The sequence below is a fragment of the Manis javanica genome, chromosome 15, assembly GCF_040802235.1.
Source record: "Manis javanica isolate MJ-LG chromosome 15, MJ_LKY, whole genome shotgun sequence".
In the NCBI taxonomy this organism is placed as follows: domain Eukaryota; kingdom Metazoa; phylum Chordata; class Mammalia; order Pholidota; family Manidae; genus Manis; species Manis javanica.
In genome coordinates this window covers 73,927,914-73,943,243 of record NC_133170.1, presented here as the reverse complement: position 1 = coordinate 73,943,243, position 15,330 = coordinate 73,927,914, and the positions used below count along the sequence as shown (strand labels likewise).

The 15,330-nt window shown below is 51.4% G+C and overlaps 1 protein-coding gene across 2 annotated transcripts in view; it reads left to right on the top strand.

Moving 5' to 3' along the window:
* KSR2 (kinase suppressor of ras 2) overlaps positions 1-14,107 on the top strand; it is a 371,798-nt gene extending 357,691 nt beyond the window's left edge. For both annotated transcript variants that reach the window (XM_073222345.1, XM_073222344.1), the window contains one exon: positions 1,260-14,107. In XM_073222345.1, the coding sequence (XP_073078446.1) occupies positions 1,260-1,266 (7 nt within the window). In that variant the 3' untranslated portion in view covers positions 1,267-14,107. The remainder of the gene's footprint in view (positions 1-1,259) is intronic.
* The last annotated feature ends 1,223 nt before the right edge of the window (positions 14,108-15,330 follow it).

Sequence of the window (15,330 nt, the reverse complement as noted above, 5' to 3'; positions counted from 1 at the left end):
CCCTAGTAACCTCCCTCCTACATTCTGTCTTGATGAATTTGCCTAGTCTAGATGTTTAATGTACTTGGAAGCATACAATATTTTTCCTTCTGTGTTTGGTTTCCTTTACTTAGCATAATGTTTTTGAGATTCATCTGCACTATAGCATGTAGTAGAACATCATTGCTTTTTATGGCTGCATAATATTCCATTGTGTGTATATGCCACATTTTGTTCATTTGTCTGTTGGTGGACACTTGGTTTGCTTGCACCTTTTGGCTGTTGTGAACAGTGCTGCAATGAACATTGGTGAATCAGTGTCTATTTGAGTCCTGCTTCCAATTTTTTTTGGTTGCATTGTATATCCATTGCACAGCACTGATTTGGTCACCACCATGTCCACCAGCACAGTCTTCATCACCTCAGTACCGCTTATTAGACACATGTGTGACAGGTACTGTGTCAAGCATTCTGTCTGCATTATTCCCCGGAATCTCAGAGTCCCCCAAGGTGGTAAGCGCTGTTACTGTCTGTTTTACTTAAGAGAAAACCAAGGCACAGAGAGGTTGAGTGCCTTTCCAAAGGTCACACAGCTAGTAAGGAGTACAGCAAGTAGGAATCCAGGTTGGGCTGGACCCTAAATCCATGATCTTGGTGCTGCCATTCTGCTACCTTCTGGGCAAAGATTACCAGACCTCTGGGTCTCTTTCCAGAACCATCTGGGAGAGTGGGCACAAACTTCTGCCTGATTGTCCAGGTCCTGACTCAACAGTAGTCAGAGCCTCTGCTCACAGCAGGAGGCTATGGTGTAGATTCTGGTCTCAGTCCCTCTTACCAAGCATTCTCAGTAACTCCACATGGCATGCAGGCTGGTGTTCCAGGACCACATGGCCTCAGCCTACCCCAGCTCCACATACTGGGTGACCATCCCTGGTTCATAGGCTACATGGTCCAGTAGGAAGAGTTCTAGGTTCAAATCCTGACCCTGCTGCTTCTTGGGTGAAACACTTACCTACTCTGAACCTTTGTTGTCTCATCTGTAAAAAGGGTATAACATGCCTACCTTGCAGACTATTCTCAAGCTTAAATGAGATCAGATATGCATGGCCTTGACAGAGAGCCCAAGCTCAGTAAACAGAAGTCCCTCCCATCTTTTCTTGAGTACAGAAACAACTCATCTCAAACCACCTGGCCCTCTAAGAGAGTGCTAATTCACAAAAGATGACCTTGTCATGTCCATGTGACCTCATGCTGTTCTCTCCCTTCTCTCCCTGCTATAGGCTGTGACCATTGGACAGAGGGATGGCGCTTGGCTGCCTCAGCCCCAAAGACACCTCTCCTTCCCTGCTCTGCCAGCTCAGGAGGCCAGAGGCTCATCATGAGAGGGTACCAGACCCCCAGCCTGGGAGCAGTGCACCACTGAACTGGGCGGCTTCCCCACACCCAGACCCATGCCCTTTGGCTTGGGCAGAGTTTGGGGACCCCTGAGCTAGGACTTAACAGGACCAGCCAGGGAGACATGGAACTGATCGGGGCGGCCTGGGGACAGTGTAGAGAAGAGAGCTGCAGGCTGGATACAGAGCTGCTGGAGACCAGGACAGGAGCCCACGTGGGCAGGCTCGAGGGACTGGTCTGCGTGTACACATGTGTACGTGTGTGTCTATGTGCGTGACACCATTCACTTTTGGTTCCCCTTGACAGGCAAGAGCCAGGCTGCCCCAGCTCTGGAGTGCCCCTTCGGCTCTTTTGGTCTCTGGGTGGTGGGTTCCAGCCACACTTTCTGGAAAGATGGGATGCGGATGAGCACCAGCTTAGAGGAGGCTACAGGGCTGCGATCTGAGCATCCGTTCTCGGAAGCGCCAGCCCAAGCCTGTCTCAGCTGCGGCACCACTGCCTAAGGCTCCCGAGTGCAGCAGAATGGTCTTGTGTGTCTTTTGAGTTCTGAGTCCTCCGGGAATATGGCTCCCCACTTCTGCCACCTTCGTTCTGTGACAGCACTGTCCCTTTTTGCTTCACTGCGCCCCCACCCCTTCCATTTGGAAAGCACAGTGGCTTCCTGGCCAAGATGACTTCTGGGGGCTCCTTACATCTCACCTTCATCCATGACACTCCCTGAAGTCTGGGGCTCCAAGGGGGAAGTTCTAGGACATTCCTTTTCCTCTGCTCTGGCACTTACACCAGCTACATTTGTCTACAGTGGTGGATGCGGGTCCTGGGATACGTGTGTGTGGGACTATATGGCATATGCCCAGCATCCTGTTTGCAAAGAATTCTCCCTACCCTTTTCACCCTTAAAAAGTCCTGTTGGGAGGCAAGGAGGGTAGCTGTTGGCAGAGGTTCTGCATTCTCAGTCCAGCCTGGTGCTGAGTCCCAAGCGGCTGCCCCATGGAGGCCTGTCTGTGCTTGCTCAGCACCCTGCCTTCCACCCCTTCCCCCTGCTCCCTAACCTGGGCTGAAGGCTTTTCCGGACTGCGTTGGGATGCAGCATTCCCCAGGAAGGGTGCTCGGAGCAGGTCAGGCGTGCACAGTGATGGGGTGGGGGGGGCGCCTCCGTCTCATGTCCTTATGTTCCATCCCTTCTAAATGTGTGTCTTACAACCCCTGGACCCCATTCATCTGGCCTGGCACCAAAAGGAAACCTGCCCCCCAGCAGGCAGTAGCATGGCCGTCCGTGCAGCAGGCAGGATGCTCAGCGTCAGCCCGCAGCCTCTCTCTACCTCCTGGGCACTGCCCAGGCTTACTTTTCTGGTCACTACCTTATCCAGACGTTCCCTCCCAGAGCAGGGACCCAAGACTTCAAAAACCCTACCTGAGCTCAGTGTGTGTGTGGGGGTGGGGTGGGGGGCTTCTCCATTTGTTCCTGCTCTGGGGGACAAGGCTACTTCCAAATCAGAAAAAATGATGAGACTGGTCATGCTTGCCAGGACCCTGGCCCACAGGGAACACTTGTGCCCCCTGAAAAGCCTTCCTCCGTGCCTTCCCCGTGCCCCCGTGGGGTGGGGCCAGAGACCACAGCCCCCGTGGAGATTGCTCCCGCCTGGATATGCCTCCTCCAGGGATGTCTACAACTCTGTGGCTCTTGGCTCAACATCTGCGTGTCTTGGAGGCATTTTACACGCACTTGCACAAGCCTCCGCCGGTCTGGTGTGGCTGGGGGCAGCTCTTTTCAGCGGCTGACCAAACAAGTCACCAGGGGGATGAGCCTCAGGCCTGGGCTTGGGCCTGTCTTGGCTCCGCCCAGCAGCCTCCTTGAGGGCCTGAAACCCAATCCTGTCTTCTTAATCCAGCCAGGACATCTGGGCTCTGTGAACTCCAGGCTTTGTCATGGAGCTGTGTGCTGGGAGAAGGACTGAGAAAGGGGAGAAGAGGCAGGGAGCAGGTATCCTGAAGTTGAAATGCTCACTGAAACAGCATCCCGCTCTTCTTGTCTCTCTCGTTTCCAGAATAACTAACATGGCCACCCAGACCTTTGGTCAGGCCTGCATGGCCTCCGTAGGCTGAGTTTTCCGTATATTCACGAGCACTGGCTTGAGGTTGATGACAGGATCTGAGGGACCCAGGGAGAAACCCCAGCCTTCCCTGCCTCCTCAGAGCATCCTTTTTGCAGAACAGGGCTCCCTGGGTCCCGCATCGCCTGTTCCCAACTTCTCCCTCTTGGCTCACGCCCTTACTGTGCCCCCGCCTCCCTCCCCCGACCTCCAGAGCAGCCAGCCTGCACCAGGCTTCCGGCCCCTCCCTGCCACCCTCCTCCAGGCTACACCACCCTGAATTGTTTAGAGGCCAGCTTTAACTTGCAGTAACTTCAGTCCAGGAAGAACCAAACCACTGCTTACCCTGCCGACCTCAATCTTTATTCACTAGTGAAGTATTAGGAGATCATATTCATTAATCTTTTGCAAGGAAAAAACGGGGGGATGTGTATTTTTACATCATAATTGCCAGCCTCACCTGTGACTCACTCTGTAGAATCCACACAACAAAGATTGTGTGTGTGCACTTGTCAGACCACAGCTGTAGGCAGGTGCCCGGTGCCCAACAGCAGGTGGCTTCTGTGTGCCTTGCTTGCTGCAAACCCTTAAAGACATAGGTTTCCCCAGCGGACCAGGCCACACAGTGAAGGTTTACCAGGAAGCCTTGCCCTGCCTGTTGGGAAGGGCATGTGGATTTGCCCACTGAGTTCCAACTCTTCCCAGCCATAGGTGTTGCATTAAATGGGGACCCCTTTGCAGGGGAACCCTTACAGCCTCATGTGGGGAGATCTCCACATGGCCATCCCCAGAAGGAAGCTGGAGACTCAATGTCTCCACTTAGTTCCATTTTACCCTGGTTTTCCTTTTGCTGGCCAACAAGAATTATCTCATGTTGCCAGGGAGCCTCCCTGTTCCTTTGTGCCTCTGACTTGGATTCTCGGGCAGTAGAAGCCCACTAGACTCTCACGTCCAGGAAACCTATTTCTGCCTCTTTGCTACTTACCACCCTATGTGCACATATCCCACTACCCCCCCCCCACAAAGAAACAGACACACACACACACACCCCACACACAATTCTTGTCCCCACTGGGGCTGATCATCTAAGGAACACAAAGGAAGTGGTATGCACTTAGTCCAGGCCCCATCACCCTCTGGAGAAATCTGGAGCTGGGGTTGGCAAATTATGGCCCTGGGCCATACCCAGCCTGCCAAACGGTTTTTACATTCTCAAGCGGGGGGGTGGGGGGAAACCAGAAGCTTTCATAATTTGTAAAAACATTGTGAAAATCAAATATAAATGTCAAACAATAGTTTATTAGCACACTGCCACACCCATTCTACTTGAAACAGAGGCAGCGTGGCCCTGAAGCTGAAAATATTTGCAATCTTGCCCTTTACGGAAAACGTTTGCCAACCTCTGATTTAGAGGCTGCCTTATTGAAGAGAAACCAATGTGTATGGCCCCCAGGGAAGGAGCAGGGAGGGAGTTATGGGGCAGAGAACTTGTCCTGCGGGGAAGAACCTTCTAATGGCTGGCCCCAGGGTGCTGTGGGCAGCCTAGAGAGCAGAAAGCTCCCTGTCCTTGGGGAGGGCTGAGCAGACATTGAGACCGCTATGTGCATGAGATGGTGGGATTCCAGGTTTGGGGCGATAGAAGGACTAGCCGTATTTAACATGGCATTAAGCTCGGGTTGCCATAACAAATACCGTAAGAAAATACCACCATCTGGGCACCTTCAACAACAGACATTTACTTCTCACGTTTCTGGAGGCAAGTCCAAGGTGAAGGTGTCTTCGGGACTGGCTTCTCAGGCCTCTCCTTGGCTTGTGGACAGTCAGCTCTTGCTGTGTGCTCACGTGGTCTTTCTTCTGCACACGCATCCCTGGTGTCTCTTCTTGTAAGGACACCAGTCAGATTGGATTAGATCCCCACCTGTATGACCTAATTTAACCTTAATTACCTCTTTGAAGGTCCCATCTCCAAATACAGTCACATGACAGGTTAGGGCTTCAGCATATGAATTTAGGGGCTTAGGGTAGGGGACATAATTCAGTCCCTAACAAAGACCCTTGATATTTCTAAGACGGCAATTTCTGGGGTTTTCTGGGCCACACCCCTATCCCTGGCCCTCTTTCCCTCATTTGTTCTCAACCTCGAGTCCCCAGATTAGCCTTCCCTGTTCTCATCCTCTGCCAGCCTTCACTTCACCCACCGTCCCCCAAAGCTCATCCTCTTCCACCACCCAAGACCCGCGGCCCCTCTGTAATGGACAGCTAGGGCTACCCTAACCCAGTCCCACAGACTGGGTGGCTTCAGGCCCCAGGCATTGAGTGTCACATTTCTGAAGCCCAGAAATCTACAGTCAAGAGGCCAGCAGGGCCAGGCTCCCTGGGGTTCCTCTGCAGGGGAGCCCGTCCTCGCTTCCCTAACTTCTGGCGTTGCTGGCCTGCAGCTGCATCTCTCCAGTCTCTGCCTCGTCATCACGTGGCTTCCTCGTGTCTGTGTCTTCATGCGGCCATCTTACAAGGACACCAGGCACTGGAGAAGGGGCCACCCTGCCCCATGATAATTACATTTCTGCAATGACCCTATTTCTAAATAAGTCCGCGTTCTGAGGTACTGGGGTACTGGGACTTGAACATGTGCTTTCTGCGGGGGGAGACGCAGTTCAACCCTGAACACCCTCTAAGGAGCTGTGTCGTGTGCATTGAAGGGTCACTTGGTCCCTATAGCAGAACTCCCTGGGAATGAGGCCCCTAAGATTCCTGGGCCACAGGGGCCAGGTCACTGCTGTCGCTCTGGTCAAACCTGCTGCTGACTGACACCTCTGTCGCTGTCGGCCACCAGTCCCGGACCTCATCTCCTGGGGTGAAGGTGTGTGGCCTGTGGTGTGGAAGTCTTGTGACCACTGGGTGCTGGTGCGTCAGCCCAGTCTGAAGTGGTTGGCACCACGTCTTATTTATTCTCTTGCTCAGTGGCCAAGGGACAGACTTGGTGGGCTGTGTGCTGGCTGTGTCCTCTGCAGCTTTGCCTGCTCAGTGAGGAGGTTTCCGAGCAGGCGCAGGTGGACAGGCCCCCTGACCCCAGCCTGCCTCACCCGCCGGTCCCAGCCCTCACCTGTACGCACCTGTGCGGGCATAATCCTGACCTCTGAGGGCAAGGAGACCACAGGTGTCAGTCTGGGCTGTGGAGCATTGTGGGAACTTGGGTCCTGGGGGTTATTCCTGACCCCCCACCATCAGGCCACAGTGGGCCCCATTCCTCTGCAGTCACTGCTCCTGTTCATTAACCCAAATCCCCGTCTACCGCCTCAGGGCCCTGCCATCCATGCCTGTTCTCTAAGCAGCAGAGGCAGAGCCTTGGTGGGAAATCTCACCCCACCCCTACCTCCTCAGTTCATCTACATGCTGGCATCTGGCATGGTGCCTGGCACATAGTAGGTGCTCAGAGAGGGAGCATTGCTGGGTAAGAGGGAGGTGCTGGCAAGGTGCAAGGCAGCCTTCTTTGCAGCCAGGGGGGCCTCCCCTGGCAGGGCCAGGCTGCGATAGGGGTCCCATAGCCAGGCCCTATGCTGAGGGTCCCACATCCCCCCAAACGGATTTTCCAGGTTTAATGCGCATGACTCATAAAGAGACCCAGGGGTCAGGTGTCCCAGGGCATGAAGGCCCTGGCAGGCAGAGTAAAGATCCATCCCTAACAGCCTCTGTCTGCCGAATCCCCATGACAGGACAGTCCTGGAGAGCAGGTACTGTTATCTGTACTTCACAGGTAAAGGGACTGTGGGAAATAGACAAAACCAGCCTCTTAAGTCATAGAGTCAATGGTTCAAATGTGAGTCTTCGGACTCATCCGTTCCTAGGAACCCACCAACGTTTGGAGTGGTTCAGGCCCAGCTGCCCATCGGGATGTCACTGTACCAGTCTGACATCATCTACAGCTTGCAGCCAGGGGAGAGGGAGGGAAAAGGAAGTCACCGAGGAGAGGGCGGGAGAGGGTGGAGATGCCGGTGGCAGTTTTCGCGGAGGCACCCACTTGTGTTCCCAGGCTTTCAGGCTGCAGTGGCTGCCTGGATTTCCAGGATGGGTGTCTGGATTGGCAGAGCCACTCCTGGTTCCTCCAGCATCCCTGCTTCAGGCAGTGTGCATCGTCAGGCCAGCCTTCTGTTCTACCTCTTTCTCTCTGGACATGTAACTGAGGTCCTCCGCCCCAAGGCTCACCAGTGAGAGCTCCTCCCTCTCAGGGGCCGCGAGGGGCCCTTCCTGCTCATCCCAGAGCCCTTTTAACACCAAGGATATGAAAGATTCATCTCCGTGGGATTCATGGCTTCTGTCCCTCTGCTGAGACTGAGCTGGAGGAGATGGGCAAGGCCTGGAGCTTGCTTGATCTAGGATAGGCCCGGTTTCCCAAGCATCTTCCATAGACTTGATTCCATGGCAGACTAGATGATTGTTGCATTACTGGAAGGGTTCTGGGACACATATGCATTGGAAATGCTTAGGAAAACAAAATTAAACTTATTTCTTGTTTGCAGGACTTATCAGAGCTTTTAAGACACTACTTTGTGGTTAGATCTCTAAAAGGCTGACAGCAGGCTGCTCTTCCCAACCTTTCCCTGGCTGGTTTTTGAATCCCCAACATTATCAACCTCTGCGAATTTGACTCAATATCTTGCATGGTATTCTGAGAGCAAAGGTCAATGTACCAAGCCACAGAAAAGAGCAGCTGACCACCAGCATTACAGACCACCTGCTAAGAGTTGGGAAAGGTAGACGGGCTCCACCCAGCCCTAACCCCTCTGGAGGCTGGCACCATGAATGATGAATTCAGACGCTGGATGAGATGCATCCAGGCAGAGAGATGAGGCTTGGGGTGGCCACTGGCCACCTGATGCTCCTACTTTTCCATTCAATGTTGGTAGGAAAAGCTGAGTTCCCAGAAAACTTGAACCTTGCCTCTGCCACCTCACTTTCCCTACGCAGACCTGCTAATGGGAGTCCCTAGTTCCATGCATGTGGACAGTGGTTCCAGGCACAAGGATGCCACAAAGGAAAACTCGGCTGGTAGTGTCTTCTGATGGAGCGGTCAAATTTGCTGTGTCAGTGACTTCCCAGCATACTGTGGCTTTGAGACCAATGTGGAAAAATAGTGGATTTCATGCCCTCAGGGGGTCAACTAGGTCCTCACTTGCATTTCTATCTTCACCTGGATTCTGTGTGTGTGTGGGGGGGGTGTTGGTGGTGTTGGTGAGCATGAACTTATAAAATGCATTGGTATGATAATCTAGAATGATCTAGAAGAATGATGTAGTCCAGGGAGGGCAAATATGTGACATTTGTGCCACCACTGCCCATGCTGTACTCTTGGCAGACATTGCTAATCGATCACAGCACACCTTCCTGAGCACAAATGCAACCTCAGGACATCAGAGTTACCACTTGATATAGACATGTAACCATCCCTGATCTCACACCTTCTCTCATTTCAGAAGGAAACTCAGAAAGAAGGAACAGAGGCCAGGAGGGAAGGTAAACTTCCCCAAGTTAAGTCCCTTGGTCCCTTCTTAAAGACAGAGCTGGGTTTAAAGTCATTTGAGGTCTTGGTTGTAGCTGGTGGAGTATCTATAAGAAGGGCCTTACAGAAGTTTATTTTCAGACAGGGAACTTATAAAATGCAGAAAGGAAGATTCTGTCCGTAATACCCTGTGCATGATCCTATTTGGTAATCTTCCTGCTTAGAACAATCATTTCTCTTCCAGGGCAACAGCTTCCCCTGAAGGCCTGAATGCTACCCCAGCCATGTAACAGCTGGGCTGGAAGGCCCTGGGGTCTTGAAGGAAATACTGTGTGTGTGTGTGTGTATATGTGTGTGGCGGCGGGGGTGGGGTGGGCAGGAAACAGGGGGGGCTGTTCTTTTTTTTAATTTTATTTTATTTTGGTATCATTAATCTACAGTTACATGAAGAACATTATGTTTACTAGGCTCCCCCCTTCACCAAGTCCCCCCCACATCCCCGTTCACAGTCACTGTCCATCAACATAGTAAGATGCTGTAAAATCACTACTTGTCTTCTCTGTGTTGCACAGGGGAGGGCTGTTCTTGACTTGAGGCAGTTTATAAAAGTTTTGTGATTCAATCTGGAATCTCTGAAGTTAAGGAATGTTGCATATAGAGGGAAGGAAAAGAAACCTGACTCCAGTTGCTTCTTGTTTTCTTCCCTCTGTGGAAGGCTCAAAATCAAGTTTTTACCCAGATAAAGTTCTCTGGGGTCCTAGTGGACCACTAGCTCTACTCCTGAGCTCTTGACATGCCTCTAGTAGCCAGCTGGGCGGCTGAGAGTACTTTCCATCTGCTGCCTCTTCATTTCCTTCCTCCCCTTATCCTCTATCACCACCACCTCCTGCCAGATAACATCTCCCCCGGACCCTGAGCAAGGAGAAAGTTACACAATAGTAGAGATGAAAAATAGCTGCCATGGATTTAGCTTAAATTAGCTCAGAAGAACAGCTCCCTCCCTCCATTGAGCAGGCAACAATTGTTTATGCCAAAGTGCTATTTGCATCATGCCTTCTTAGATTTGAAAGTCTAATGATTAAAAACAAATCTTAGTTTTTCTTTTCCACCACTTAAAAAAAAAAATACCAGCTTGGCTAGTTCTTCTAGTTTAAAAATACCCTGACTTCAAGCACTTGAGTGAGAATTTTGGGAAGACTGGAGCCAGGAGAGGAGAAAGAAACACAAGCAGACAGTAGGCAGAGAAGCTTTTTCGGAGTGGAACGTGATGGGCTGGTCAAGGTAGGAGGGGGTCTTTGTGTCCTTCCACAGATGCCAATCTCTAAGTCAGTTTGGAATGCTGAAGGCTTACCTCTTCATCAGCCATGTGTTCAATGGGTTATTTACTGAGCATCTACTACATCTTAGACCCTGCACATTCAGTGATGAGTGAGACACTTTGCCCCATTCTGAAGCTCAGAGCCCAGTGTGGGGGATAGACAACAATGTATAAATTACAATTCATGTAGGCCTATGGAAAGAAAACCAACTAGGGTTAATGACATGACATGCAGGACTACCATGGAGGGAGCATTTGGCAAAAGCCTTTCTGAGGAGGTAATATTTAAGCTGGAATCTAAAGGAAGAGAAAGAGGGCAGGGCCATCATTCTAGGCCAGAGTCTCCCAGTGTTGGCACTGTTCATATTTGGGGCCAGATCATTTCCTGTGGGAGGATGCTGAGCAGCCATCCTGGCCTCCACCCCCTAGATGCCCATAGGCCTCTCCCTTGCCCACCAGTCCCAGCTTGTCACAACCAAAGATGTCTCCAGACAGTGACAAATGCCCCCTGCGGGTAGAGCCACCGTAAGCTGAGAATCCCCATTCTAGGCCCAGGAGGCAGCAAACGCAGAGACCACAAGGGGAGGACTGGTGTGACTGAGGAACAGACAGCACGGGGGCCAGCTGGACAAGCAGGGAGGGCAGCGGATGAGCGGGGCAGGGGGCCGTGGGAGTAGGCATGCCCAGGCTGGGGAGGGTCACAAAGGTCCTCTAAGGGCAGTGGGGAAGCACTGGGAAGTGCTAAGCTGCACAGTGTCACCCTCTGATTTTCACTGGTTTGCCCCAAGGCCCGAAGTCCTGAGTACCTGTGTCCCAGCCAGGTCACCGGGACCCAGATCTAGCCTCCTGCTATCTGCAGCCTTTCAGGAGAGAAAAAGGAAATCGGACAGTGGGAAATGGTAAAGCTCAAGGTGGGGATTCCTTAAGTAACTCTGGCATGGAAATGGGGTTTAAAAATAGTATTTGGAAATTTCAGTGGTTTGAAGCCTGCCTAGGTGAGGAGAATGGACAAAACAAGGGCTGAAATCCAAGCTCCTGGTGCAGGGAGTGACCCACAGGCCTGGCTCCCCTCGTGCTGGGCTCCCCTTGCCAAATGCTCCCCCATTCCTTCCACAGGAGCCCACTCTATTCTCCCCTGATCCTTCTAGGAAGCAAATGCTCTTACTGAGCTGCAATCTTAAGACTTGCATCAGGCAAACCCAGTGCTGCCACCGGGGGCTACTCTGTCTTCCCCAGCCAGGAGAGGCCCCAGACTCCCGATGGCCTCTCCCACCCTCCTTCTAATACCGAGTTAACTGTGGGGAAGGGCGAGAAGGGCTCTTTCTGGTGGAGATGAAGCAGTGAAATGATAGTGTGGACAACATGGCAGTTTGATCCCGTCCCACGCGGCTGATGGGGATGGAGGCAAGCAGTGGGTGTGGACAGGTTCTGTAGGTCCTGCTGCTGCACCCCTAGAATAAGATCCTAGGGGTCCCAGGGGTCCCAGATTTGGGGAGCAGGAAAGTCAGGCATGGCGAAGGACCGGAGCTGGGAAAGTCATTTTGGGAATTGCAGACTCGTGACCAAGCGCCTTCCAAGAAGGGGTCCTGTTCCTTGGTGGGCCGGCCTCTCCTCCCAGCCCTGCCTGGGCTGGGCCAGTGGCAGCTTAAGTGTGTCCTGGACAATTAATGCAATGCATTGGTCCTCCACGGTGGTAGCTATTTTCCTCTGTTAATTTTTCTATCCTTGTTGCTAATAATAGTAAAAATAAAATGGATACATATGAACTCGTGTAAGTTCAAGTAACTGCTACGTAGCTACAGTGTAGACACCAGGCTACCCTAAAGTACTTCTGCCACACTGAGGCGGCCCACCCTGGCCTCTTGCTCTCCTGCAGAATACTGTGCAGGGCCCTGCTAATCCTGGGCAGCCAGGGGCAGTCGTGGCTGGCTGGGCTGCCTGTGGCCAGGCCTGAACACAGCTGTGGGACTCAGGAAGTTTCAGCTCCTTTCTCCTCCTTTCCAGCGGTCTTTTCTCCCACCCCAGGGAACACTGTCCACTGTTTTTCCTGTCCCCACCCATACACACACCCTTACCTCACTGTCAGGAACAAGTCCTCAGAAAGCCCCGAGTCTGGGAGCACAAACACCGGAAGCCCAAGTGGGATTTCAGGCAGAGCGTCATCGGAGCTTCTCTGACACCCACTTCCAAGCTGTCAGGCAGTGACGGGGAGCCTTTGCTCCCCATGGGCTCTCTGTGTTGAGCCCACATTCCACAAGGCCTTGCTTCCACTCCTTGGTCCTCTGGTACCACCATAGCTCCTACTCCTGGCCCACTGGTGGATTTAAAACACCTCCTGTTTGAGCAGCTGCAGGATTCTTAAAGAATTCCTCTGTTTCAAAAGCTTGTGTCCCCAGCCCTACTTGCTACACCTTAAGCTGAGCCCGGCATCAAGCAACCCTTACGCCTTCATTCCCCAAGACTTCACTACATGTACACATCTGGCAAATATTTAGCAAGTGCCTCCTGTGCTTCTAGAAAAATGGGGAAGAAAGTGGTCTCTGCCTTCAGGGAATCTGAGTCCAGGGAGAGAGACAGACAAGTTCTGATAGGAGTCCTGATAGACCCCAACCCCGACAAGGGCCCTTAAGGAAGGCTTCTCAGAGGAGGGGGCTTCTGAACCTTGTCTTGAGATTTGAGTAGAATGGGAGTGGAAAATGAGGAACAGTGTGCCCCATAGAAGGAACAGCCCATGTGCAGACTCAGTGGCAAGATCATGATTTATTGAAAGCCTGACCCTGGGCACTTGCTCTGTTCTCATCTGCTTTCCCCAAGCCTGGTACCAAGTTCTGGGAGACTCCATTCCTGAACAGACGGTGGCTCAGACATGGAGATCTCCACTTCTTCCCTGATTGTGGCTATTGGTCCTGCTTATTGGCCTTGATGTCCTGGGGACAGTATCCCAGGAGGGTTTTGTGCTTGCTGGAGTCAGGCCAGTACGTAGGCAGCCTCAGATTCTCCCTGCATCTCTCTCTGTACCTGTGGGCTTCCCTTTCTGTCATGCCTGCTTTCACCCAATGTGTCTGTTCCTGCATCAGGCTCTTCAGCCCATGTGCATCTCTGCTACAGATGGATTGGCCATTAGCCCTTCTTTCTTAGCATTTTCTTCCCTGTCTTTGCTTCTACTTCACTATCCTGCTACCTCTGGTGTCTGTAATCTGAGTCCCACAGATATGTCTTGCCACATCAGAAAGCCTCCCTCAGCTCTCTTTCCTGGGGAGTTTGTATCAACCTGTACATAGAACACTGGAGTGTTGAGGTCAAGGACATGCGTGAGCATGGATATTTATTTGGGAAGACCCTACTCTTTCTCCAGCTAAACACTACAGATGTGATGAGCAGAATACTGGTTTGCTACAGAATGGCTGAAGAAGACGTAGGGATCATAGTGGGCCATCGGTCACATCTGCGATATAGTCTAAAGTGTGAGAAAGAATGTACCCCCCTCATGGTGAGATGGTATGTCCCACTGTCCCTATAAATGTATGTCATAGCTTGAAGGCTAGGAAACATAGTCTCTTTGCTGACCATAGGAATCTTAGGATATGTGTGTAGTTGCTGTAAATTATCAGGGCTTGTCTACCCACTTCAACGTGACTCAACATGCGTTTTCTTAAGCCACTCCGTATTGTGAATAATGATCTCAGCATCAACTTCTGAGCACCAGCAGTTCCCCCAAAGATTCCTTGGATTTTCCTAGCTTCATGCCGTCACTACACTTAGTACATCCCTAGCCCTCAAGGTTATTGGACGGAGTAAATAAAGTAATGAATTAAAATGAAATAATGAGTGTCAGTAGTGTCACACAATACCTGGCGCACTCAACCATACGATTTCTCTTCCCAGGAACCAAGCTGAACTGCCCTCCCAGGAATGCCATCTGTAGGAGGTTGTTCATGACTGGAATAGAGAGAGGTGGTGGGGGTTACCCATTTTCTTAGAAGCTGGTGCCCTGGTGGACATGGAGAGGGATGCCCAAGTCTCATAAGGACAGCCCCCAGCTGCTGTGGGGGTCAGCACCCATAGGCAGAGGCTCAACCTCGGGAGCTGGAGAGCCCCCTTCAAAGCCTCAAGACAGGGGCCAAGGGCACTCACAGAAGCCAGAGGCGTCTGGTCCCACTGGGTGACTGCCCTTGCCCAGGGCTGGGCCAGGCTGAGGACATCCCAAACCTGGGCAGTCAAGTCCCATCCCAGCCCTCTTGTTTCTGTCTCCCTGAGCTTTGATCTTGCACTGGGGTCCCTCCACACACCGCATGAGTCATTCGGTTGACTACTCTCGAAGTTATTGACCTTGGGAAATTCTCAATTGTAAAAAGGCTTTCTCTCTATGTAAATTATGCCGTTAACCTTTTCTATACACAAAGTATATATACCTATAAATATTATACATATATATATATTATATATATATATATATAAAGACTAGTTCTTGTACAGACCACCATGGACCAATGGCCCATATTGTGTTCTCCACGTTTGTGCTGACTGCTGCAGAATGAGTTAGTGTAAGAAGCTGGTTCAGGTTTTCCTTTTGGGGCCACTTCTTTCCTTCTCTCTCTCTCTTTGTCTCTCTGTCTCTCTCTCTGTCTCTCTCTTACTTATTGCCAATGTCTCATTGCTGGGAAAGAACATTCAATCCAGATGCCATCCAAGAAAGGAAGGCCAGCTGGATGGAGGGTCCACTGTGTATATTTGTACAGAATCATTTATAAAGTTTTCTACACTTCTCAAAAAAGTATTTCTAACTTGGGCTGTTGGGCAGGTTGTGAGCCTCTGAGCCGGCAAGCCTGTTATTTCTTGTGTTTAGTGCAATGTTTAGTGAGAATCCAATGTCTGAATTATTTATGCCAATAAAGAATTTGAGAATTACTGCATCACACTGCCGCCAAAACAGGTCTGAATTCAATTGCTGTCTGCTCTGCCGAAGGAATCTTGAGATGTGACAATGGCCAACGTACTGGTCAACTATTGCCACAATAATGTTGTGTAACAAAATTTCCTCAAAACTC